This window comes from Delphinapterus leucas, chromosome 19, assembly GCF_059928025.1.
Source record: "Delphinapterus leucas isolate spDelLeu-1000000601 "Yukka" chromosome 19, BTC_Dleu_Yukka2, whole genome shotgun sequence".
Taxonomy (NCBI): Eukaryota; Metazoa; Chordata; class Mammalia; order Artiodactyla; family Monodontidae; genus Delphinapterus; species Delphinapterus leucas.
The window spans coordinates 59,488,873-59,516,569 of record NC_143147.1 but is presented as its reverse complement, the minus strand read 5'-3'; the positions used below and the strand labels follow the sequence as shown (position 1 = coordinate 59,516,569).

The 27,697-nt window shown below is 43.2% G+C and overlaps 1 protein-coding gene across 5 annotated transcripts in view; it reads left to right on the top strand.

The window, feature by feature from the left end:
• The first annotated feature begins 2,649 nt into the window (after window positions 1–2,649).
• Window positions 2,650–27,697, top strand: part of RPTOR (regulatory associated protein of MTOR complex 1) — a 349,270-nt gene continuing 324,222 nt past the window's right edge. For 4 of the 5 annotated variants that reach the window (XM_089901573.1, XM_089901577.1, XM_089901571.1 and 1 more), the window contains exon 1: window positions 2,652–3,625. In XM_089901573.1, coding sequence (XP_089757699.1) covers window positions 3,464–3,625 — 162 coding nt within the window. In that variant the 5' untranslated portion in view covers window positions 2,652–3,463. Of the gene's footprint in view, window positions 3,626–27,697 lie in introns of all 5 variants that reach the window. The other variant, XM_089901574.1, reaches the window with a different exon arrangement.

Genomic DNA, 27,697 nt, shown 5'->3' with positions numbered 1-27,697 from the left:
TCTCCCCTTCCATAGCTTGAACCAGATCAGGTTTTACGCATTTTTTGAGATTTGTAGAACTTGTTTTCATGATTAAAGTATCTTATTTAGAGGCTTTGGGGCAAGCAGGAGATGTCTTTGCTTGTGAAGAATTGGAGATATTGGGAATCAGAACATCAGGCCCAAGTGGCTGGCCGATCACACGCCGTGGTAATGAGATCACCCAGGTGAGAAAAGTTAGCCCTTGAATTTCCAGCCTGTCATTAGTCATCGACGCTCACTGCCTTCTGGAAACCTGGAGCCATGCTTCCAAATGCTTATCTGGGACTTGAATAGAGCCGCTCATGGCACACTGGGGAGAGGTTTCTTTTAGAAGTCGTGATGCTGTGAAATGATTCAAGCCCCTTCTTGAAACTTCAGGTTGGGAGCTAGGCTTTCATCTGCCCATTTCTTGTTTTTACATGAATCACAGAATTTTGACCCTGAAGTGTCTTTAGAGGTTCACCTTCTTTAAGTTTCTGTTGTCTCAGACGTGGAGACTGAGGACAGAGGAGGGCAGAGGCTCTGGCAATTCTGCAGGAATTGGTGGTGAGCTGGGGACAGAATGTTTTCATCTAACCCTCAGTCCGGGACATGGACCCCAAAGGCCTCTTGGTTCTGGGGTCACATTTGTAAAACAGTAGAGGGCGTGTTTTGTTATGTAGTTTGGGTGTTTTGTTCTGATGTATTAGATGGAAGATTGGATAATTGCTTCATAGTATTCATTTGTTCAGTACAAATAGTTATTGAGGGCCCACCATGGGGCTGGAACAGAATCATTGGGGGAGAATATGGCCTAATATCCTCAACGAGAATATTGTCCAGTATCCCCACATCTGACTGATTTTAAGTTATCATCAGGGTCACCTGATTAAAAAATAGAGATCCTGAATCCCTGTCCTCCCTCTCGCTGTGATTCAGTAGGTCTGGGTGAATCTTTATTTTAAAATAGTTTCCCAGGTGATTCTGACAACCTGCCAGTTTTGGGTTCCACGGGCTCCGTTACTACCTTCGCTTAGAATGTCAGACAGGGTGAGTAGATTTCCCCAGGTGACATACTTCATAGGTGAGGAAACTGAATCTCACGCAGATTAAGTGGGTTTTCCCCTGTCACAGGGCTAGTTAGCAATGAATGGGTTTAATGCTGCTGCTTTTCTGTAACTGCTGCTTCCTGCAAGAGTGCCTGGGGACACTGGCCTTCACTGTCGCGTGCTGCAGGGTGACGGGGCAGAGCCGGAGTTATGCTGCTGCCCTCAGGTGAGAGTGGGGTCTTCTCAGGACCCTGCAGTCCTGAAGTCTCTGCTGGTGACTGTGGGGGATATTTTGTCAACACAGAGAGCAAGGAAAAGGCAGATTTTAGCCTCTATTTCTGTTCTGGTGAATTTGCCCTGAATTTTAATGGGAGGATTGGGCTCATCAGGATGTAATAACCAAATAAATGTTTAGAATGGTAATGATTTAATCCAAGAATTTTAATTAAATACCTGTGATGTGCTAGGTGAGAATGATCTGGGATTGCACTATTCACTCGGCTGTTGAAAGGAACACAAATGCCATCAGGACCTTTATATGGGCTGCCACATTGTGTCAAAGCCCTAGGAAACCACACTGAGAAAAAGGGTCTCTTCCAGAGCCCACCCTGAGGTTTTAGATTAGTAAAGCACACAGGGCTGCTAGATCTCGCTCCAGCTACAGACGCATCATTGCTGGAATTGTATTGGGCACTCACTATATACCAGATACCTGCACGGGTTAATTTTATCCTTCAAGGTGGGTATTATATTCACCCAGTTTTATAGTTGAGGAAACTGAGGCTGAACTAGTTAAGGGATTGACCAAGGTCACAGACATGGAAAGTGATACAGCTGAGATGCAGATACAGGTGGGCCTGACCTCAAAACCTAAATGCAGAGGGGAAGACGAGCCTCTTTGCCTTCTGCCCGGCTTTATCTAACGGTTACATCTGTGTCTCACTAGACACTCTGTTTATTGAAGGCAGACACCACATGCTGCTTGGGGTTTATAATCCCTCCGCACGGGACATAGTTATCCACAAACTGTAAATACGCAATGTTTATGGAATACAGCAATAAAGTAAGGCAGGAGGCATGCCACGCATAGAAATCTGTAGCGTTTAGTTGTTTGCACATGAAGCTCTATCAAAATAAGAATAAACCGTGCAGAAAATAAGATGGATTAAACAAAAAATTATAATTGTCGAAATTAATTTTTTCATTTAGTGTTCCTTGAAAATAAAAAGAAAATCTGATTGATACTGTGGAGGATACTACGCCCCCCCAATACTATCTTCTTTTGTAATGTTATCAATTGTTCTTTCTGAAGTTTTTGCTGCTTTTTCAAAATCTGGAAGAAACAACAAGGGGTTGAATCCTTTAATTTCAGAAGCATGTAGGTCCATTTGTAATAATAAAAGCTTTTTTCCAAATAACACAGTTTCATTTATAGGACTGACTTTGATATGACGCATCTATTATACCAATTGCCATAAACTCTAGAAAGCTTAATTGTGGTAACGATGGTAACGGGGAGGCAGGGACGCCTCTCGCTGTCTCCTGGGAAGCATGGCCAGGACACTCTGAGGAAGTTTGGCTTATTAGCCACGCCGTAGATCGCGCTGCATTCTGGGTCTTGGCAATATGGCGTCCTCCTTGATGTGCTGATGAGAGGAGTTTCACTGTAGCTTGAAACCAGAGGGCAAAACTCCCCAAACCCAGTAAGCCCACATTACGCGTTTTCTCCGCGGCTCCGTGTCGCCTGTTTCTCAGGACTCGTTCTCAGGCAGGAGAGAGCCACGGGGCCGGAGGCCAGGACCGGCCAGGCCGCGCGGACCCGGGGCTGAGGAGCCGGCTGCGGGCAAGCACGATGGGCCCGTCCTGGCTCTGGTTGCAGCAGCTCCGGCGAGTGCGAGATCCGCAGGGCTGAAAGTGGCTGTAGGAGACCCGAGGCGCTCTGAACCTCTTCCCCTCGGCCGAAGATCTCAGCCCAGTCGGCAAACCGGCACCAAGAGCGGGCGGCCTGCCTGTCCTCGGATCGGCTGAGGCGTTGGAGGCCGAGAGCAGGGTCATCGTGAGGCCTGGAATCTCGCACGCCTTTGACAGCTCCGCTCGCAGCCCCTCCGGGAACGGACAGCCTCAGAAGCAGCCGGTGACTTGGGATCTGGGGGCGTGTGTGTCTGTGAGGAGCTCCTTGGGTTCCCTCATTTCCCACCGCTCTTCCCACCCCTTCTGACTTCTCGCGCAGAGTTAGAGAGAAGGATCTCAGACTTCTTGCCTCAGCGAGGATCTCCGCACACTCTCCATCCATTTCTTTTTCTACTTTGCCCTTCTCTGTTTTTTATTTCACCAATTCTGGTACACACTAGTTTTTAAGGCTGGAGGTTCTCGAGCGCTTGCTGCCCAGGACTCCCCCACCCCCTCCCCCGCTGATGGAATCCGAGATGCTGCAGTCGCCTCTCCTGGGACTCGGGGAGGAAGATGAGGCTGATCTTACTGACTGGAACCTGCCTTTGGCTTTCATGAAAAAGAGGCACTGTGAGAAAATTGAAGGCTCCAAATCTTTAGCTCAGAGCTGGAGGATGAAGGATCGGGTAAGTGGATTGAGCCTGCGTCTCTTAGACCTTGATAGCTTTTACAAGTTCAGAGCCAGAAATATGTCCTTGGGAGAGCAGCGATATTTTTTCTCAGCCACATGTTGCAAGTCAACCAAAAAGCACAGACCATTTCAGACTCCATTTTTTTAATTGTAAATGGAAAAGTCTGTTTTGGTTAGTAGTTATTCACTGGATAGTGTTAATTAGATTCAAAGTAAGTTCTAATTCAGACAATGGAAGTTAAGCAAGTTAGAAAATACAGCATTGCAAATACTTACATGCTCTTTGATATACTTTGTACCGTTAAACTTTGTACTGTTAACACTTAGAGGAAAGACAACTTGGGATATAATATTTGTCCCAACGTGGTTAGTCTACTTAGTGGCTAGTTTACTTTTTTTGTCCAAGCTAGGTGGAGTGCAGAAGTCTAATATAGTATGCTAGGAAACAAGATTACTGGCAAATGTTCAGCTAGTAACAAATTAATGCAAAGTTATTTTAAAGTTACAATGAGCTTCATCATAGACTTCTAAACAGTTTGTCTTGAATCAAGACTTTCATACTTTTATGTGGTGTCGCGATACTGTTAGGTGGAGACAATTTCTCTAATAGTAGAGTATGATGGGTTGGAACTTGGGTCTGGTAGGGGGTCCTCGTGGTGTTGGAGCGTGGATAGTGACTTAAGAAGTTAGTAGGAAAGAAAACAGTCAATTTTGTTAAACCTGTCCTTAATCAACCACCATCTATTTCCTGGCCTCCAGAGCAAAAGGGTGGGACCGTCTCACCCATACACGCTTATAATTTGTTTTGGGTTTTTTTTTGTGCTTTGTTTTCTCCTTCAAGACTGTCTTTATTGATTTGAACATTTTAGCCTAAGAGGGGTAGTTGGTGGTGTAATGCAGTGTGCTTGCTCTGGGTTTATGGATATGTTTATATAAGATTGTTGATTTTAGTGTATGATGTTGAACGTATATAGGATTACCCTTGTAATTCTAGCTAGTCAGTCACTAGTAACTTGTGCTTCAGTTGTTATTAGGAAAATTTGTTTCATCCAAAAGTAGTTTAGGGACTAAAAAGAAATGGTCATTGGAAGAGATTGTATAAAGTCTGTCTTACGGACATCTTTAGTACTAATTATATGGTTTAAAGCTTTTGTGGTTCGTATGCATATATGAAGAGACTTATTTTAAAAGTAACTGTAATCTTTTTTTTTTCCCATTCTATTTGGAGGGCTTTTTTTTTTTCTTTTCTTTTGAAATGTGGTTCCCTTTGCTACTCTAAACCCATGCTTAAACTGTTCAAAACTGATTGATGGATTTATTTTTGACCTTTTAATTACAACAATTGGTGAATGATTAACATTCCCTGATAAGCTCTTCATAGGTTATTAAGAGGAAGAAAAGTTCTGGGAGTCTGAGTAATTACTGAGATTTTGACTTAGAAAGATCCAGGGGAGAAAGTTTGCTGTGTCCGACCTTCGCAAGTTGTTTAAAGAAGATCAGCAGCTAACATTTTTAGTTAAGTTTGTGAGAGCTTGGCCTCTGGACATCCTTGTATTCTCTTTCCCCTGGTTAGACCCTGAGGGGACCTTTTCAGCACACTATGCTAGGATAAAGGGTACAGATCCAAATGATGCTGAGAGTTGGAAGGTAGCGTAAATGAATGAAACAGGTCAGATAGAAGGAGAATAATGGCACAGGTTCATAGATAAATGGCAGCTGAGGTTTGACTCGTGCCTGACTTTCTGGAGGCTGAGATCAGTGAGGTGCTGAAGAGCACAGGTTGCAGCTCAAGGGGCAGCTGGTCCTGGCCAGGTCTCCCTCTCTCTCTCTTTTCTTTGAGAAGCCAGAAAACTTTTTTTATTTTTTTAAATGTGAAGTTTTCCGATTTTAAAATATTGGAACTAATTCGGATATTACAAAACACGAAGCAGTCCATTTGTGGGGTTGGCTCTGGCCTGTGGGTTACCCATATGTGACTTCAAGATTCTAGGAATCTTGAGCACGTGGGCATGATGCCAGACTGTTTCCCTGTGCTGGAGGTGATCTCCAGCAGTCTGATGATGCAGCATCATTGTAAGGCAACAGGTGTGGACCCGGTTGTCCTGTACCAGGACCTGTGTAGACTACTTCTTCCAGTGGGCAATTGACTGCCCTAAACGCAGACTCAGTCATTGCTTTTTCCTGTGATCTGTACGCAAGTCCACATACTTTTTTTTAAAAAATAAATTTATTTATTTTCTTTATTTATTTTTGGCTGTGTTGGGTCTTTGTTGCTGTGCACAGGCTTTCTCTAGTTGCGGTGAGTGGGGGCTACTCTTCGTTGCGGTGCGCAGGCTTCTCATTGTGGTGGCTTCTCTTGTTGTGGAGCACGAGCTGTAGGCTCGCGGGCTTCCCTAATTGTGGCTCACGGGCTCTAGAGCGCAGGCTCAGTAGTTGTGGCACACGGGCTTAGTTGCTCCGCGGCATGTGGGATGTTCCCCGACCGGGGCTCGAACCTGTGTCCCCTGCATTGGCAGGCAGATTCTTAACCACTGTGCCACCAGGGAAGTCCCAAGTGCACACACTTTCATTGTATATGTATCAGTAGTTACTTACTTTTGTCCTATTTAGTGGAGTTGTTAAGGGTTCCTAAAATTGACAACTTTACCAAAGTTGAGTGATGACTCCAAGTTTTCTGCCTCTCGGCATTTGGCATCCTCACAGAACTACAGCACATGCCCACTCTCGGTTGGGATTCCCACAGTCTTGGTATTGAACCATTCCTGGTTTTCAGATGCCACTGTTGTTGCATTTTAATTACTAAGTTACTGTAAGTTTAATACTGTTATTATCAAATTATCAAGTTTGTTGTTTGGTTAGTTCTGTGTGTAGTAAATATGTATGTGCCTCACTGGCATTTTTGACTTGTGATTTTCAGATAACTAGACATGTGAATTACAGTTCAAAGTGAATCATTCATAGACCTATGGCTAAAACAGATTTGTATATAACTCCGCCATTTATGTTTTACTGTGATACTTTATAGTTATCACAGAGTTCATTTTCCGGAAAGGGGGCGTGTGGAGATAATTGATCTCAGATGGATCTTTACCTTACATATGTGGGATGGAATCAGGGAAGCCTGAGAGCTATTGCTCTGAAAGAAAACCATTGACAGAGACACTATACCTGCCTGTATGTAGGAGATGTAGCTATAAAATGATGAAGCCATTTCCCAAACCAGTCTTTAGCCTTAGTCACCTTGCTTTGTAGCTGTATTTGAATAAACCATGGAGGAAGCCGAGTAGATACATTAAACTGATATATGGATAGTCAAATGTTTAGGTTGTCTTTGGAGCAAGGGGAAATAGTAATACTTTATAACCCTTCTTTACTCCTGTTTCCTCACTTTGCATCCTCTCAATCTACTCCATTTAGGCTCTCTTCCATGCCACTCAGACTGCCCTCCACAAGGTCACCATTTGTTGCTAAATCTAAATGTCACTTCTCTGTCCTTATCTTTTCGACTTCTCAGCAGCATTCCAGGGTGGACCACTCTCTCATTCACACAGCTTTTTCCTCACTTGCTTCTGTGTCTTCCTGAAACTCCAGGTCTTCCTCTGAGGTCACTAACTGCTCCTCCTCAGACTCTTTTGCTGGTTGACAGCTGAGCGTAGAGTGTTCCAGAACTTGATCTTGGAGCCCTTTCTCTTTTCTCTGTATACCCCTTGCTAGCTGATCTCATCTAGTCTCATGGTTTTATGTGCCGTCTACATGCTATGACTCTTGTCTCAGGTACCTAATTGTCTGCTTTGCCTTGGTTTTCTCCACCACAACACACTGTCATCACCACCCACTCAGTTGTTCAAGTTGTAAATCTAGAATTTATCTGTAATTATTTCTTCTTCCTCTCCTCATTGTACTGTGTCATCAGCAGAACCTGTCAACTTTGCCTCCAAATTGTATCTTATATCGGACCACCTCATTTTGTCTCCACTGATGTGAGCCCAGTCCAGGCAACTACCATCTTTCATCTGGATAGCTAGAATCGTGTCCTGACTGGTCTCCCTATGTCTACTCTTGTCCTACAATCGATTCTTCACGTATTGGTCAGAGGGAGCTTGTTAAAGTGTAAATCAGATTCCATTACTTACCAGGCCGCTTGGAGTAGAACACAAACTCCACCCTGGTTCACAAAGCTTCATGATCTGGCCCCACCTGCCTTTTCTGCTTCTTGGATGGAAAGGCCTGGAATGCTCTTCTATCTGACCTTTGCATACTTGGCTCCTTCTTGTAGTTTGCACCCAGCGCCTAGGTCACTTCCTTTCCTGATCACCCCATCTTAAGCAGCTCCCCAGTTGCTCATGATCACTCTTTATGTCTCTGATATTTTTCTTTATACCCTGACCCCCAGAAGTGAGCTTTTTAATCATAAAACAAGGACCTTGTTTCTGCTGGCATAGAGGACAGTGCTTGGCACACAATAGGGATTCAATAAAAATGTACTGATGAAAAAAATGAATCATTCACCAAGGGCTTCCACATAGATTATGTCTTTTAAGGCTCAGTAATAGAGATCGTTATCTATGTGTGATTGATGAGGAAACTGGGGGTTGATTAAAAGGCTTGCGTGAAGAGACATAGTTACAGGGCTCCAACAGAGGAAGCAGAATCTGAGAAACACAGCCCAGGTAAAAACAGACAGGCAAAACTGTATCACAGTGTCTCCACTGGAAAAATCCTGCTGAGAGGCCATGGAGGCTGAAACAAAATGTATGGAGAAGATGAGGTGGGTGGTGGTCAACCACCAACAGAACGATTCTGATGGTGCAGCCTAGCTGTTCTCACAGTGTGCTCGGTGCTTGCTCGGGTCCCCGAGGTGACACTGTTTTCATAATAATAGAAGATGTTAGTTATTGGCCTTTTGCGCTGATTGTGGGTGGGTGAAACTGCTGGTGCCTGAGCTTGACTCAAGATGGTGGCGTCTGACTGTGCTGATGGTTATTGTTTTCTTCATTGCCACATGCTCTCAGTAAAAAAAAAATCCCAGTTTCACTTCAGAATGCCCTTGATAAAACATTAAAATGATTAGTTTTCTTAAATCTTGGCTCTTTGATACACGCCTTTTTTATCCTTTGCACGAGGCATGGTTGTCTGAGGAAGAGCACCTGCGGTTTCCGGCTGCACCAGTTGCTACCCTTCCTGAAACACAAGCTGCATCTGGAGGAGGCTGGCAGGCTGGCCCTGCACGGTCAGGCTTGGGTTCTGACGGACATTTTCTGGAAAACGAACCAAGTGAGCTTCACTTCAAGGAAAACAACTGACAGTATTTGTTGCTAGTGATAAAATTTGAGCTTTCAAGTGAAAATTAGAGTTTTGGAAAACCTGTATCTGCCACTGTGAGCTTCCCAGCTTCCCAGTACTTAAAGATGTTTCTGATGAGATGATGGTGATATTAATGAATATGATCTTTTTTATATTGTAGAATGAAATGTGTCCACATTTGGAACGTCTGCATAATTCACTGAACCAATATTTCCAAATGACCAATTCATGATATTATAAAATCATCCATGGGTAAAAGATCCAAAGTTAGGCCAATGGATTTTAACGTAATAGGGTATGAAGAGTTATTGCTTTGGTTTTGGATAGATTAAATTTTCTATTTTCTATTCTATTCAGATAGATTGCAGCAAACCTTTAAGAAACTACCACTTACTGAGTTTTGATGTAATATCATAGAAGAATATTTCCAATTATTTTGCTCAACTGTTACTCCTGCTCTTTGCAAACTATGTGTCTTTTTCAGTCCATATTTTTCTCACATACTTCAGCCAGAACAACATATCACAACAGATTGAATGCAGAATGTGAGAGTTCAGCTGTCTTCTATTAAGGCAGACATTAAGGAGATTTTCGAAAAACAGTGTCACTTGTCTAACACTTTTTTGAAAATATAGTTATTTTTCATAGAAATCTTTATTGAAAATATAACAATTTTTAAGTGAATTAATAAGGAAATATATATATATATATATATATATATATATATATTTGGTTTTAACCTCTAACATGGAAAATATTGATAAATGTAACATATAAAAAGCTCTTTGGGAGTCTTCAGTAATCTTTAAGAGTGGTTAGGTGTCCTGTTATCAAATGTTTGAGACTTGTTAGTGTAGTTAAAAGAAAGTGGACATCACAGAAATCTCTGGCATTCCTATACACCAACAACGAAAAATCAGAAAGAGAAATTAAGGAAACAATCCCATTTACCATTGTAACAAAAAGAATAAAATACCTTGGAATAAACCTGCCTAAGGAGTCGAAAGACTTGTACTCAGAAAACTATAAAACACTGATAAAAGAAATCAAAGATGACATAAACAGATGGAGAAGTATACCATGTTCTTGGATTGGAAGAATCAATATTGTGAAAATGACTATACTACCCAAAGCAATCTACAGATTCAGTGCAATCCCTATTAAACTACCAATGGCATTCTTTAGAACAAAAAATTTTACAATTCGTATGGAAACACAAAAGACCCCAAATAGCCAAAGCAATCTTGAGAAAGAAAAACAAAGTTGGAGGAATCAGGCTCCTCGACTTCAAACTATACCACAAAGGTACAGTAATCAAGACAGTATGGTACTGGCACAAAACCGGAAATACAGATCAATGGTACAGGATAGAATGCCCAGACATAAACCCACACACATATGGTAACCTAATTTATGACAAAGGAGGAAAGAACATACAATGGAGAAAAGACAGCCTCTTCAATAAGTGGTGCTGGGCAAACTGGACAGCTGCATGTAAAAGAATGAAATTAGAACACTCCCTAACACCATACACAAAGATAAACTCCCAATGGATTAAAGACCTAAATGTAAGACCAGACACTATAAAACTCTTAGAGGAAAACATAGGAAAAACACTCTTTGATGTAAACCACAGCAAGATCTTTTTTGACCCACCTCCAAAAATAAACAAATGGGACTTAATTAAACTTAAAAGCTTTTGCACAGCAAAGGAAACCATAAACAAGACAGAAAGAGAACCCTCAGAATGGGAGAAAATATTTGCAAATGAAACAACAAAGGATTAATCTCCAAAGCATACAAACAGCTCATGGAGCTCAATATCAAAAAAACAAACACTCCAATTAAAAAATGGGTGGAAGACCTAAATAGACATTTCACCAAGGAAGACATATGGATGGCCAAGAGGCACATGAAAAGGTGCTCAACATCACTAATTATTAGAGAAATGCAAATCAAAACTACAATGAGTTATCACCTCACGCTGGTCAGAATGGCTATTATCAAAAAAATCTAGAAACAGTAAATGCTGGAAAGGGTGTGGTGAAAAGGGAATCCTCCTGCATTGTTGGTGGGAATGTAAATTGATACAACCTCTATGGAGAACAGTATGGAGTTTCCTTAAAAAACTAAAAATAGAACTACCATATGGCCCAGCAATCCTACCACTGGGCATATACCCTGAGAAAACCATAATTCAAAAAGAGACATGTACCACAATGTTCATTACAGCATTATTTACAACAGCCAGGACATGGAACCAACCTAAATGTCCATCGACAGATGAATGGATAAAGAAGATGTGGCACATATATACAATGGAATATTCCTCAGCCATAAAAAGAAACGAAATTGAGTTATTTGTAGTGAGGTGGATGGACCTAGAGTCTGTCATACAGAGTGAAGTAAGTCAGAAAGAGAAAAATAAATACCGTATTCTAATGCATATATATGGAATACAAAAAAAAAAAATGGTACTGATGAACCTAGTTGCAGGGCAGGAATAAAGATGTAGACATAGAGAATGGACTTGAGAACACGGGTGGGAGGGGGAAGCTGGGGCGAAGTGAGAGTAGCATCGACATGTATACACTACCGAATGTAAAATAGTTAGCTAGTGGGAAGCAGCAGCATAGCACAGGGAGATCAGCTCGGTGCTTTGTGATGACCTAGAGGGGTGGGATAGGGAGGATGGGAGGGAGGCTCAAGAGGGAGGGGATATGGGGACATATGTATGTATGTGGCTGATTCTGTTGTACACTTTGATGTACAACAGAAACTAAAACAGTATTGTGAAGCACTTATACTCCAGTAAAGATCTATTAAAAAAATAGAGAAACAAGTGTAAAAAAAAAAAGTGGGCATCAAACTTAAACTAGGAAGAAGACTTGAGGTATCAGATGGTTGGCCAAAAATACCAAGCTTGACCAGAAATCAAGTGACAGACCTAAAAGGGGTCTGTTACACTCTTTCCGTCCTCTGAGCTTGTGCTCGTGGAGAGCCTTTGTGATTGTGAAGGCATTTGCCTTTTATGTAGCCCTTTAGGCACCGTTAGGGCCTCCTGTTGCCCCTGTTGCGTGTCCTGTAGGAAGACACACTGTCACTCACCCAGGACGGCCTTGTTCTGTGAGGGGAGGAGAATGGATCCAGTGGGGCGAGGGGAGGTAGCCAGACATCTTCACTTGAGCTCAGTGGAGGTTTGTTGCTTATTGACAGTGTGCCGTGTCATCAAATTATAGCATACTGTGTGTTTATAGGGGAGGAGACCATGGTTATCAGCGAAAGCCTTTAGTTTATAATAAATAAGTGAATCATTTGCATTGAACAACATTTATGAAACATAAATCAGTCAGGTCGACCCAGCTTTAAACTCACAGCAACTAATGACTGTTGATGTAGTTGGTGATGGGAGCTGCTTCAGGATTTAAGCAGGGGAATGTCAGACGTAGATTTGTGTTTTGAAAGGTCTTTTTGACTGTGGGTGGAGTGGAGGGTTTGAAGAGGGGTGACACTGGAGGTGGTATCACCAGCTGGGGAGGGGAGTGTGATAATCCAGGTGAGAACCACCAGGGCTGGAGGAGACAGTGGTGGGAGGGGTGGAGGACAGGACAGGGCCTCTGCTGATGTCCAGAAGGTAGAATCGAGAAGGTAGAATCAAGGGAGTCTGGTTTGGATGTGGGGATAAAAGGGGGTGGGGTTTATAACACTCTCTCACTTTGCATTTGAAGTATATGAACTTTCCTTTGGCGTTTGTCATGTGAGGCTCAGGAGCCACAAAGGGACATCTACATAGATTTTTTTTAACCTGCTTTAAAAAATGTGCCGTGTTCCATTTTGAACAATGTGCTGTGGAAGAGTCCTGAAATGGATGAGAACATTTCTACCTCATTATCACCTTGTGGAATTCTAAAGCTAGAGCTCTAACAAGATCCATGTGGCTTACATATAGAGGGTGTCCTCTAGGTTTCTAACTCTGTCCTCTTTTTGTTCAGAAGCCATTAAAGTGCTTGGGGCATCCACCATGCTTGTCTCCGTGGAGCTCAAGGTGGATACTGTTTCCTTTTTTTTTTTTTTTTTTGCGGTATGCAGGCCTCTCACTGTTGTGGCCTCTCCCCGTTGCGGAGCACAGGCTCTGGACGCACAGGCTCAGCGGCCATGGCTCACGGGCCTAGCCGCCCCGCGGCACGTGGGATCTTCCCAGACCGGGGCACGAACCCGTGTCCCCTGCATCGGCAGGCAGACTCTCAACCACTGCGCCACCAGGGAAGCCCCTGTTTCCTTTTTGTAAGTCTAGTTAAATACATAGAAAAGGCCATTCCAGTAAATATATGGCATGATATGTTAATGCTTTAATCATGTTCTTGAACCTTAAACTTGCCCTGTACGTCCAACTCTGCAGAGAGGGTTGTGCCTTTACAGCGGAAGGGGAGACAGCTGAGGAGAGACAGCCAGTGACACGTGTTAATTTTACCGACCATCGGTGTGCTTTCCAGGTGGGTCTTCTGTTCTTGACTACTACTATTTTGTATTTTTTAGTTTTGATGTAATTTCAGACTTACAGAAAAATTGCAAGAATAGTGTAATGAACTCCCATATACCCTTACCCAGATTTACCCGTTTTTACATCTTGCCTCGTTTACTTTTCTCTATTTATAAATGTGAATATGTAATTCTTTCCCCTGAACTATTGAAGAGTAAGTTGGAGACTGTGCTCCTTTATGCCTTACTGTGTGTATCTCTCCTAAGAACAAGGACATCCTCTTACATAAACACAGGACAGTTGTAAAAGTCAGGACATTTCCCATTGGTTTAATACTATATATATATATATATTTTTTTGCCACACAGCTTGCGGGATCTTAGTTCCCCTACCAGGGATTGAACCTGAGGCTACAGCAGTGAAAGTGCCAAGTCCTAATCACTGGACCGCCAGGGAACTCCCGATATAATACTATTATTAATCCACAGTTCACATTAAAATGTTGTGGTTTGCCCCTTTATGAGCTATTTTTGCCCCTCCCCCCATCCAGGTTCACTTAACTGCCTTAGAAGTCTCGTCTTTGTAGCCTCCTTTAAATCTAAAGATTTAATCTAATCAGGCTTTCTTAGAATTTCTTGACCTTGACAATTTTTTTATTGTCGTAAAATATACATAATATGAAGTTTATCATTGAAACCGTTTTTAAGGCTACAGTTATTAAGTACATTCATACTGTCGTGCAGCCATCACCACCGTCCATCTCCAGAACATTTTTGTCTGCCCAAACTGAAACTCTGTCCTCATTAAACACTAACTCTCCCTCCCCCTCCCCCACCCCCTGGTAACCACCATCCTACTTTCTGTCTCTGAACTCACTGACCTTGACATTTTAAAAGAATACAGGCAGTTATTTCCTGGACTGTCCTCAAGTTGGGTTTGCCTGATGTTTCCTTGTACTCAGATGCAGGTTATGCATTTTGGGTGAGGATGCTACTGAAGTCGCTTGCTTTTTCCAGAGCATCGCATCATGTTGCTTGGTCCCAACTTTGTTGCCGTTGTTCATTTGGCCCGTCCCTGTCATTATTTATTTTCTAGCTTAGCAAGGCCTCATCATGTTGTTGTCAGTGCCCTTTGACATACCAGGCTTTGAACATTTCTTGGCTTTTTGGCACTGTAAGATGTTCCAGGCTTATCTTGTATTTTCCCTGCCTCAACCCTGGAATCAGCCTTTTCTCCAATGATCCCCAGTTCTTTTTGGTGGAGAATGGAATTTAGAAGCAAGACCTGGCACTAGGTGTGCCCATTGCTGCTGGTGTGCCACTGTTTGCGGGTCCCCTCGGCAGAGGGGTAGGGTGGAGACATCCGTGTTTGTATTTATTGCTTACTTACTGCTGTGCATTGTACGGTGATGCACAGAGGTGATTACCACAAGGCCTGTCTCCTCTGTTACCCTTTTCAGGTTTGTCACTTACTTCCCAGCAGTGAGAACCTGGCTTCTTTGTCCTCACTGATTCATTTGCTGGCTGGAATACACAGAGGGGAGTTTCTGAACTGCTAACCCATAGCACTTGAGGAAGCACACTTATTAACTAAGAGGTTAATATTTACATTATTGTTTGAGGCAAACTTTACATACAGTGAAATGCACAGATCCTAACTATTAGTGTATGCTATCTAAAAGCAAGTTGCAGGGCTTCTCAGTGTTTTGTGGGGAAATAATTGTTCTTATGAGCACTTTGTACCATTTACCTACATGGCACTGAGCCTGGGATTGTGTGGGATCTCAGGAGGTATAGGATGTGGGCGTGGCCCTTGAGGAATTTTATCTTATTAGAGAAAATGGCATCCTTATACAAAATTAAGTAAAAGCCCAACGCAGTAATTATGTATCTGCACTTGAGTAATAAGGTAGTGATTTAAGGAATTCTGCTTTCTGGACATTTCGGTGGCATCTGTTTGCCTAAGCTGTGTGCAGTAGGGGGTCCCTAACGGGGGAGATGAAAATGTGTGCAGGTCAAAGGTGGGAGTGTAGTGAGGGGAAAGAGTGGTGAAGTCACAAAAACTGATTTAAAGAATTCAGTAATTCAGCTAATATTTATTGAGGGCCTCTATGTGCCAGGCACCATGCTATGTGTTGGCAATTCATTGGTGCGTAACTCCTGCTTTTAAGGAGTTTACCAGTTTTCTGGGGGAGATGGGTTGGGGTGGTGGTGGCTATGTGCAGAGTGGTGAGAAGGCCTCCTGGAAGGCAGGCACACTGAGCCAGTACCTGAAAGAGACTAGAAATGATCTGGGCAAGGAAGGAAGAGGGTGGGAGGGAGGGCAGAGGAGCCAGGTGTGCAGAGGTGGGGAGGGGAGAGAGCCGGTCTTTGAACAGTGCTTCCCTCTTTCCTCCCCAGGGCCGTGCTCCAGCCCCACCTGCTTTATCTTCTGCTGGCACGTCCACCTCATGACACCGGCTTATGCATTTGTTTTGCTTCCCCGACTAGGACAGGGACTTTGTCTTGTTCATGCCACATCCCCAGCTTCTCACATAATGACTGGCTGGTGGTAGGTGCTCAGTGAATATTTGTTGAGCAAATAAATGGAGCAGAGACTGTTTGGAGAGAAGTGCCGGGAGACCCATGATGGTGGAGAGGCAAGCAGGGCAGGTCCTGACAAGCTTTGTAAGGCCCTAGGAATTTGGGTTTTGTCTTAAGGACAATTAAGGAAGGTTTTAAAGCAGGGTAGTGAAGTGATCAGGATTGCATTTTAGTAAGATTCTTCGGGCTATAGAGTCAGGCGGGGAGGGCGGGTTAGTTTGTGTGTGTGTGTTTATGTGTATGTGTTGCGTAGGTGTGTGAGTGCATATGTATATGTTTGTGTGTGTGTGTGTGAATGTGTGTTAGGGAGGGGGAGTGGGGCGGGAGCCTCCTGAGGAGGGGGAGGTGGGAGCGAGGAAGAGCTGGCCATAGCTCCAGCTAGGGAGGTGCCAGTGAGACGTGGGTGGCCCCAAGCGCTCCCTGGAACAAGGATTGATTGCACTTGGCCATTGATTGGCTTCAGGAGGCGACAGAATGTCTTGCTGGTTCTGGCTGGATGTAGAAGGGAGAGGAATGAGCCACTACTAGCATTTGGGAGGGAAAGAGCATGTATCTGGCTGTGGAAATGGGAGAAAGTTTTTCTTAAAGAATGTTTAGGTGGGAAATGTTGAAAGTGTTGCTTCAGTGGTTCCCAGCCTCCTGTCCCCTTGGCATCTGGTCTTCATCCCTCCCCGCCGCACCCCTTGTCTCCAAGCCTGAGGGTATTGGTGATGAGCTGTGCACAGTGAATACCGTTCAGTTTGGTGTTTTCTTGCGTGACTTCTTTTACCCTTAAAGGTTGATCTGACAAGCAGTTTAAAGGTGTATCAAAATAAAACCACAGTCAAAATGTTAAATCAAGCTTTTCCTCTTTCTGCGTTCCCTCTAAGCCCTGGCCTAGGTCTGGACTAGTTTCTACAGAGGTGAAACCACTGCAGGGACACAAGGTGCCTCCTGTCTGCTGTAGTGGACTTCCTGAGTGTGCTGGCTCGGCACTGTGGTCTCCCTGAGTCTCTGGCCACAGGACCTCAAGGGCAGACTGTGTTTCTTCCCATCTGTTGCCAACCTGGCCTGGTAGGTGGCAGAGCCCAGATCAGACCCCTGGTCTGGCTTCAGGGCCTGGTTCCAGAGAATTGCTTCTCAGTCTTTTCCTTTATACGTACAGCTCTTCTCCTGAAAGTGAGTTTTTACTTGACCAGCAGGCATGAATATTTTCCCTGAAGAATTTTTTAAAAAAATATTTATTTATTTATTTGGCTGCACCAGGTCTTAGTTGCGGCACGTGAGATCTTCATTGCGGCATGTGGGCTCTTAGTTGCGGAATGCGGGCTCTTAGTTGTGGCATGCATGCAGGATCTAGTTCCTTGACCAGGGATCGAACTTGGGCCCCTTGCATTAGGAGTGTGGAATCTTAACCACTGGACCACCAAGGAAGTCCCAGTTTTTGTTCTTTAAATAAAACTTTATGCTGAAAATGGTCTTAGAACTTGAAAACTATTTTAACATTTTTTTACTGGAGTAACTGAGTTCCTTGAAAACTTGCTGTTTTCCTTCAGATTATAAAAATAACACGTCATCGTAGAATATTTAGAAAATATGGAAAAACACAACAGTGAAAATAAAAATTATATAAAATCCTGTATGCCACTGTTAACATTTTGGTGTATTTTCCACTTCTCTGTCTTCCCTTTCCCCCTTCCCCACAACCAGGAGTATACTGTATGTGTCGTTAAAGGATTATTTTGAATTATCTATTTTTGACATCCTTACCCTTGTAAGATCTGAAGCATAACAATAAAATAAGCACTCGGAAAACACCCACCACGCTCAGGAACTAGATCATCAAGACTGTCACAGGCACTAGCTCTTAACATCTTTATGCCTCTGGGAAAATAGCACTACTAGCTTAGTTTTAAGTCGTACTTACCGTGTGTCTGGCTTGTCCAGGCTGCCCACGTTGACAATCCCTTTAATTTCCAAACAACCCTGGGAGCAGGTACTGTTACAGCCACTTTGTGATTGAGGAAACTGAGGCAAGAGAGGTTAGATGATTTTTCAGAGGTCACGTGGCTAGTGAGCCGCAGAGCCTGGACTTGGACCCTGGCCATCTGGCCCTGGCACCTGTGCCCCCATTGTGCCGAGTTATCCGCCTCTCTGAGAGCGTGAGCGTTAATGGTCGAACCTGGGAGACCATGATCTGCTGGCTTCTCAGGAGCACCTGCTCACTCGCTGTTTACTGACCCCTGAGCCAGAGCCTCTGCTGTACCAGCTCCTCTGTGGGAATGAGAAAGGAGTGGATCTGGTCCAGAACCCTGGGGAGCACTGTGAAATCAGTACACCTGCAGACCAGCTTAGTGGATCAGATAGCATCTTGAAACATCTAACTAGTGGCTCAAGGCTGTGTTAATACCAGTGAGAAGTAGTGGTGTGGCCAGTGGCTGGTGAGGGATTCCAGGAGAGGGGTCTGGCTGAGGAAGGCTTCTGGAGGAGGGAGGGAGGACCTGAGCTGGGCACAGAGACAGGAAGGATTGCACTGGCTGGAATGGAGAGGAAAAGACCTTCTAGGGTGGGGTATACATGGCCTCCAGTTTAGGTGAGAGGACACAGTGGGACACAGTGCTGGCGGGCGGGGAGTGGAACCACAGTGTGACCCTTTGGGTGCCCAGTAGAAAGGCTTGGCCCTTCTCCTTCAGTTATGGATGTGCGGGGAGATGATGACAGCAGCATCCTACCAAGGTTAACTGGGCGTTCTCTAGGTGGACACAGGTGGGCAGAACACCTAAGCGTCTGAAGCTTTTCAGTGAGCAAGAGTTGGTCCAGTTAGGACCAGCTTCTGCTCTGAGGGCACGGATCCCCGGGAGGTTTGGTGGTGAGGACTAGTGCTCAGGTGAGATACTGCAGAAGCGTGGGCCTCAGGGGGGCTCACATACCTGGTGTTAAATGTAGGTGGGTGTCAGGGAAGCTCTGGAAGCAAGAAAGCATTTGAAGGACAGAGTAGGATTTTGGCAAGTGGAGCTGGGAGGATAGCTTGGAGTTGGGAGGGAAGGGTTTGCCCAGAGTGAGAGGAAGCCTCAGGTTCCAGGGGCAGGAGGTGGTCTGCTCCACATCTTTTAAAGGCCTGAATGGTAGCATGAGGAAATGACATTTATTTGGAAAGCAACAAGATCTTTGAAGGTTTTTGAGTAGGGGTGGGGGTGTAAAGTGGAGTAGTAACATTCTGAGAGACATAAGGAGAGAATCATGGGATTTGGTGAATAATTGGGAGAAAGAAAAACTGTGTGGTGGTTTTTTGTGGCAGAGGGGAAATGGACTTTCTCTCTCTTTTTTTGTCCATAGTTTTAGAATTTTATTAAAATTGAGAAGATAGAGTTCCTGTATACTTTGTACCCAGTTTCCCCTGTTGTTAACATCTTGCATTAGGATTGTACACTTGTCATAACTAATGAATCAATATTGATACATTATTATCAACCAAAGTCTATCCATACTTTATTTGGATTTCCTAAGTATTTACCTATTATCTTTTTCCTGCTCCAGGATCCCATCCAGGATGCCACATTACATTTAGTTGTCATGTATCCTCAGGCTCCTCTTGGCTTGTGACAGTCTCTCAGACTTTCTTAGTTTTGGATGACCTTGATAATTTTGAGCAGTACTGGTCAGGGATTTTATAGACTGTCCCTCTGTTGAAATTTGTTTAATGTTTTTCTTATGATAAAGCTGGGATTATAGGTTTTGGGGAGGAATATCACAGAGGGAAAGTGCCCTTCGTATCACATCACATCAAAGGTCCATGCTCTCAACACAACTTATCACTGTTGATGTGACTTTGATTACCTGGCTGAGGTCCTGTTTGTCAGATGTCTCCACTTGATATCCCCTCGCCCCATCTTGTTCTCTTTGGAAGGAATTTACTGTGCCCAGCCCACACTTAAGGGGAGGAGGGTTGTGCTCCATCTCCCTAAGGTCAGAGTATCTGCATATATTAATTGGAATTTTTCTGTATGGGAGATTTATCTATTCTTCTGCATTTATTAATCTGTTCAGTCATTTACTTATATCACTATGGACTCATGGATATTTATTTTGTCCTTTGGGCTATAATCCACTACTACTTTACTTTGTTGCTCCATCTTTGGCCAGTGGGAGCGCTTTCAGTTGGCTCCTGTGCTACTTTGACGAAGCCCCACTATTGTGGACTTTTTTTTAAAAGCAGCTATTTACTTTCTGGCTGTTTACTTTCTGGAGCACAGGATGCTCTGGGATCATCTCGTACATTTCCTGCCTCAGTTCTAAAATCAGGTGTTTCTCCAAGGACCTCTGGTTCCTGTTATTGGAGAATGGTGTTAGAGACCAAGATCTGGGTGCTGGGTGCGCTCATTGCTACTGGGGTGTCACTACTTTTAGGTCCTCTCAGGTGACAGAGCAAGGAGATATATGTGCATATACTGACCCCTTTGTATATATACACATCTGTAAACATTTCTATATGTAACCATCTCTATCTGTATTAAGCAAAACATGCATTTGTAGTGATGTCTTCAGGTCTAATCTGTTTTGTTTTTTCTGTCTTTTGTTGTTGTTGTAAATCTGGAACCAAGAGGTTAGTAACATAAGGTGAAGTCAGAGATAGGTGTGCTTCTGGAGAAAAGCTAATGAGTATGTGTGTACCAGGGAGTGTCTGTGACGTAGCACAGACTTCATAAATATTTGTTGCATGACAGAGCCAGGGCCCTTGATGACTTTTGTGAGTGATGTCTTGGTTGAATAGAAAATTCTGTGGAAGCTGAATTTCTGGGAACAGAAATTTCATCAAGGGGTTGAGGGGAGAGTGAGGCAGTGGTCACAGAGCAGGGGTTTGGGAGGAGAGAAGTGGCTGGCATTGGGGGCAATAGCAAACAAATGTTTGCCAGGCAGAGGAACCATCAGAGGGAGAGATGGAATGTGGTGGAAAGAGGCCCAGGGAGGGGAGGCAGTGTGGGCAGAAGCTATAATGTTCCTACTGTATTGCTTTACAGTTTGTGAACATTTTTTCACATGGATTTAGTCTACTTAATCCTGACAACACCCCTAGCAGGCACCTGTTGTTACCTGAGTGAACTGAGGCCACTTAGAGGGGGCATCCAACCCCATGGAATTCATGGGCTGCTGAGGAGCCGAGCCAAGAGTCCAGGCCTCCTCAGTCTGACGACTGAGGAGCCGGGCTGCCACCTTGTTTCTCACCCCATTTGCAGAGCAGCTTTGGGCGAGATTTCTCATTGGCTCAAAGTCCCTCCTTATGGAGACTCAGCCAATCTTTTTTTTTTTTAATTTTTATTCATTTATTTGTTTATTTATTGGCTGCGTTGGGTCTTCGTTGCTGCGCCTGGGCTTCCTCTAGTTGCAGCGAGTGGGGGCTACTCTTCGTTGCCGTGTGCAGGCTTCAGTAGTTGTGGCACACAGGCTCAGTAGTTGTGGCGCCCAGGCTTAGTTGCTCCGCGGCATGTGGGATCTTCCCGGACCAGGGCTTGAACCCGTGTCCCCTGTGTTGGCAGGCGGATTCTTGACCACTGCACCGCCAGGGAAGTCCCAAGACTCAGAAACTCATGATGGACTTTTTCTAAAAATTGAACAGGCAGCTGAGGTTTTATCTAAGAGAATGGACTTTGTTGTCAGAATGACCTTGGTCCAAGCTGGTTTCTTTTCTGTCCTTGGTCTAGATCTTAGTGTTTTGATTTGTAAAGTGGGTCTAAGACTACCTACCTCGTGGTGGTGTTGCAAAGATTAAATGTGATCATATTTATGAAGCAGGAGGACTGTGTGATGCATAGCTGAGCCCAGTGTTTCAAGGGGCAGCCTGTGTGGCTGTGTGTTTCTGCCCACGTGCTCCTTACTGCACAGCTGCTAAGGAGCCCTGTCCCCTCCTGTGTGGTGGTGCAGATGTTGCACGTGATTGACTATTTGGAAGAAAAAGAACAGATTTGCCCCTGTCGAGACAGTGAGCTGTGCCTGCAGCTTTCATCAGTTGATAAGGGGCACAAGTTCAGGTGACCACCATCCTAAGAGGAGTTCCAAACTGGGCAGGCTTAGCTTTCTTTTTTAAAAACCCTTTGCACCCACCATGGCCCCTCTCCGGAGTAAGATGGGAGCTCTCCTAAGATCCATGCTCTACCTGAGTGTGTTTATGTGAGGTTCTGGTAATGTTATAGTTTCTCAAAAACTAGACTTTATGGCACACTTCCCATAAATCAGTGTTTGTGAACACTACAGAAAATGAATTGATTCTTGCAGGCCATCATGGCAAGTATTAGGGCTTCAGTAATAGCTCACACATTTTTTCCTGACATCAAATTCATTTCATTCAGAATGAGTATTCTTGTAAAAACAGTTCTGAATCTACCAAATCAGACTGGGAAGGTGAGGTCATTACTGTTCCCTTCTTTCTAGTAAAGGTGCTCTGAAGATGAAATGCTTTATTTCCGTATTATGTGGCCTGTGAGGCAAACTGCTGGGTTTAACAGGCACTACTGTGGGAAATTCTCTGAACAGGTGCTTGCTGCAAAGCCCTTCTTTGTTGCTGGTACTGTCCCTGACTCCTACTCTGTTGCCTTCCCGTGGGTGGGCTCACTGGCCTAGCGCTCTCCTGGGTTCCGGAAGAAATGAGCCAAGTCGGAGGTACTTCAGCTCTCCTGGGGCCTCTCTGGGAGTAGCGGTGTGGAGGCTGACCCAGAAGTTGGGGGCCTGGCTCTGACTGCTGGGCTTTGGAACTGTGCCTGGGCCACATTTCCTGTAACCTACATTTGGTTCTTTGTCTCCAGATGCTGATTCACTCCTAGGTTCAGTGACTCCCTGCTCTCACATAGCCTCAGAGCTTGTTACTGAGTTCCAGAGCTTGAGTTCCCTATATGGGTTCTGGTTTGCTTCATATTCTTCTGAGTTTTGGTTTTGGGCACCTGATGGGCTCTCAACTTCCTGGATTTGCCTGGGTCCTGCAACTCAGTATATGGAGTGGTGCCCCTGAGCTGTGTTGGGCTCCACATGCTGTCTCCCCCTCAGATGCCCTCGAGGACCCCAGGTGCCAGAAGTATGCCTGAAGTGGGCTTGGAGATTGACTCATTCCCTTGGCTACCACCCCTGCCCCCATCCCTAACATTCACTTGGTCCTACTGCGGGGGTGGGTGTTGACCATGAGCCCTTAGCTCTGCACTTGCTTATTGCAAGCTGTACCAGGACATGCTTGTTTATGGATCATTTACTAGTGCCATATCAATGTCTTATGTTACTGTGTTTAACTTTGAGACAGTGGATCCTAATTTATGATCTGTTTTGTTGCCTTATTAAAATTAATGATAGTTTTCACTTAAATAAATATATTTTCACTTAAATGCGTATATTTGAGAAATAGTTGCCAGATTGTCCCTGACAGTATTCTTTTCTCTGAGAAGAATTTCATGCTAAGTAGATTATGGTTGATTCTATAGATTATTTTTTTCTTCATTTTAAATGGCATAACTATATGGAATTGTCTTTATAGAATTGTGAGCCTGTTTTAAATTTAGGAATAATAAATCCAAGGAAATGTAGAAAACTGGCATTTTAAGATTATCGCAGTTTTCTACAAGAATATTCATTACAGCATTCATTCATTCATTCGTTTAGTCTGTATTTATTGAGTGCCTGCAAATAACCTAATATCCATCAATAGAGAACTGATTAATTAACTTTTGGTGCATCATATACTAGACTTACATGCAGCTACTAAATACAGAAGTAATTCTGTGTGTGCTGTTATGGGAAAGTTTCTAAGATATATTATTAAATTAAAAAACAAACCACACATTAAAAAAAAAACAACTAAGGCACAGAGCAGACTGTTTGGTATGATCCTATTTGTGTTTTTAAAAAGCTATATATACATATAAAAATAAGTGCTTATCTATGTAAAAAATATATGGAAAGTTACACACTTAAGGACAGGGATAGGAGGTAGGCATCAGTAGAATTATATTTATAAAAATTTATATTTTCCTGTATTTAATTATTATATCCTTTTGCATGGTTATTTTAATGTTAGTTAAAAACATGATTACCCTTATGATATGTCCTCTGTGGGCCTATTAGCGATACCTTTGTTTTATTTTTTGAGGTGGTGGTTCTAAGGTTTGCCGTATTACATCTTTAACTTATCACATTGTACCTCAAATAACAGTACACCTCTTCACATGTGAGGTAAGAACCTGACAGCCTGGTGCTTCTGTCCCCCATCCTTTTGCTGTTCGAGTCATACATTTTACTTCTGCATGCTATAAACCCCAGACTACGTTGTTATTATTTTTTAAAAAAGTCAATTATCTTTTAAAGAAATTTGAAAAATAAGAACATCCTTTATATTTACCACATAGTTCAGTTCCCAGCCTTCATTGCTCTGTGTAGCTCTGAGTTTGAATCTGGAATTATTTTTCTCCTGTCTGGAGAGTGTTATTACTTGGGTCCCCTGGCGATACATTTTCTCAACTTTCGTTTGTGTGGGAGTGTCTTTATTTCATCATCATTTTTTTCCCAAAATTTTATTTATTTTATTTTTTGCTGTATTGGGTCTTTGTTGCTGCACGCGGGCTTTCTCTAGTTGCGGCGAGCGGGGGCTGTTCTTTGTTGCGGTGCACGGGCTTCTCATTGCGGTGGCTTCTCTCGTTGCAGAGCACGGGCTCTAGGTGCGTGGGCTTCAGTAGTTGTGGCACACGGGCTCAGTAGTTGTGGCTCACAGGCTCTAGAGTTCAGGCTCAGTAGTTGTGGCGCACGGGCTTAGTTGCTCCATGGCATGTGGGATCTTCCCAGACCAGGGCTCGAACCTGTGTCCCCTGCATTGGCAGGCAGATTCTTAACTACTGTGCCACCAAGGAAGCCCTCATCATCATTTTTGAAGGATGTTTTCACTGGATGTAGAGTTCTAGGTTGACTTTTTTTCTTCAGCACTTTGAAGATGCCCTGTTGTGGTCAGGCCTGCATTGCTCCTGATGAGAAGTGTGCTCTAGTCTTGTTTTTGTTCCCCAGTATGTAATGTGTCTTTTTTTTCCTCCTGCTACTTTTAAGATTTTTCTCTTTATCGTTGGAATTTAGCAGTTTGATTATGATGTGCATTGGTGTCTTTTTCTTTGTGAGTAGCCTACTTGTTGTGGTCTACTGAGATTCTTGGATCTGTAGGATTATGGTTTTCAGCAAATTTTTGGAAAATGTGCTGCCATATATTTTTAATTTTTCTATTTTTCTCACTCTGCTCCCTTTCAGTCTTCCAGAGCTCCAATTACATTAATCTTAGATGTTTCATATTGTTCCATGAGGCTTTCTCCCCACTCCTACCTTCCCCCCCACCGTGTTTTAATTTGGATCATTTCTATTGCAGTATCTTCAAGTTCTCTCATTTCTATTGCAGTGTCTTCAAGTTCTCTCAGTCTATTCTTTTGCAGTGTCAAATATGTTGTTAAGCCCACCCAGTGTAGTTTTTATTTTCTTTTTTCTTTCTTTTTTTTTTTTTTTTTTTTTGGCCACACCGCATGGCCTGCGGGACCTTAGTTCCCTGACCAGGAATCGAACTTGCATTGGAAGCATGGAGTCCTAACTACTGGACCACCAGAGAATTCCCACCGCCCAATGTAGTTTTCATTTTGATATTATGTTTTTATTTTCTAGAAATTCTACTTGGGTCTTCTTTATAGTTTATTTTTCTCTCTTTGTGTTCATGTTTCCCTTTAAATCCTTGAACAAATTTGTAATGCCATTTTAAAGCTCTTGTCTGTTATTTCCATCATCACTGTCATTTCTGGGTCTGTTTCTCTGGATTGATTTTCTTTTGCTTATGGATCACACTTTCCTGCTTTTACTTATATCTAGTAATTTTTGATTGGATGCCAGACACACTGACTGTTATGTTGTTGAGAATCTGGTGTTATTGTCTTCATTTAAACAGTGTTGAGTTTTGTTCTGGAAGGAATTTAGTGTACTCATATCAGCTTCATTCTTTCAAGGGTTGTTTTCTAGCTTTGCTAAAGCAGGTCTAGATCAGGGGTTGGCAAACTATGACCCACTGCTTGGTTTCGTAAGTAAAGTCTTTTGGAACGCAGCATTGTCTTTTATGTATTGTCGGTGTTGCTTTTGTGCTACACTGGCAAAGTTGAGTAGTTCGACAGAGACTGTATAACCCAGATATTTACCATCTGGCTCTTTATGGAAAAAAGTGGATGACCCCTTCTAGAGAAGCCTTTGCTCTGAGTCTAGTCTAGCCCTATGCCTAAGGTGGGGCCACCTTTCGGGGTAAATATTCTGAGTGGTCAGTGGGGTCTCTTCATTCTGACATGTTGGAACTTGGATGGTTCCCACCCTCGCTCAGTAGTTCTTTGCTTGTCCTCCTGGAGTCTCGCCAACTACATGCTCAGCCAGGGACACGAGGGACCCCATGTAGATTTCTGGCACACCCTTTCTGTATAGTGCTTTCCTCTTTGGTCCTTGGGCCCACCAATTCCAGCTGCTGTAGCCTCCGTGAACTCTGATCTCTGTTTTCTCAGCTCAGTGATCCTAGCTTTCTCTGCTCAGGGCCCTGTCTCTCTGTGCAGAAAGCTCAGTGATCATGGGGCTCACTTCATTTGCTTTCTTTGTTTCAGCAATCATGTTCCGATACTGCATGTAGTTTAATGTCTGCAAAAGTGTTTTATATGTTTTGTTTAGCTTTCTAGTTGTGCACGGTGCGAGGACTAGTCTGATACTGTTACTCCATCTTTCCTGGAAGGGGAGGTCTCCCTAAGTAGGATTTGGAAGAGCCAGGGAGGACAGGAGGTTTTGGAGAGATTAATGATGCATGACTAGATCACCTTTTATTCAGTAGAGTAGTTGATAGCTGATTCTTTACAATTAATTGTTCTGTGTTGTAGTTGTTCTTTTACTGAACCTTATTTTTTGCCAGTGGAATTTTACTTTCTAACTTCAACGTGGCATTAAAATTTAAGATTACATTGTATCAAGTTGATAGTACAGATTAACTGTTGGGAAGAGTTGCACTTGCAGTGATCCCAAGACAGGTAATTTACAAGTCGGGATTTAGAGTCCTCCTTTCTTTGATAACATCCTTTGCATTTCATTTGGGCTTTATAAAGCCAGGTGGGTCAGAGTTTGAAACTGAAATAACTGTTAAACATGGAAGAGGATTTAAGAATAAAATCCTTTCCTGTTTTGGTGTTACAGATCTAAATTGGGCGCTTTGTCATGCAGTCTTAGAGTACCGGATTTGACCTACTACCTTAAGGGTTTAGTTAATTGTACAGAAATCCTCTTTGGTGTTAATCATTAGAGCCCTAGAAGGAATTGTCAAATTGCTCTTTTCATTTAACTGTGGGGTTTAGTGGGTCTAGTCTTATTTGATTTGATTTACTTTCTTTTTAAAAAAATTATGAGGTAAAAAAATGCATAAAACATCTACTTACAGTTTAACTCATATTTATAAAAAGAACACCTATGTACCCCCTACCCAGGTCCGGAAATAGACCCTTTCAGCACCCTGGAAGCACCCTTGATGTGTCCTGCCCTCATCACAATTACTTCCTCCCTCCAAGAGGCAAATATTTTTCTTACTTTTTTGGATGATACTTATTTCTTCACTTTTTTTTAGTGGTTTTCCTGCCTATGCATGCATATCTAGAAAACTGCTTATTTTGCCACTGGGAAGATTATATGATTGATATACTGCATGTATGTT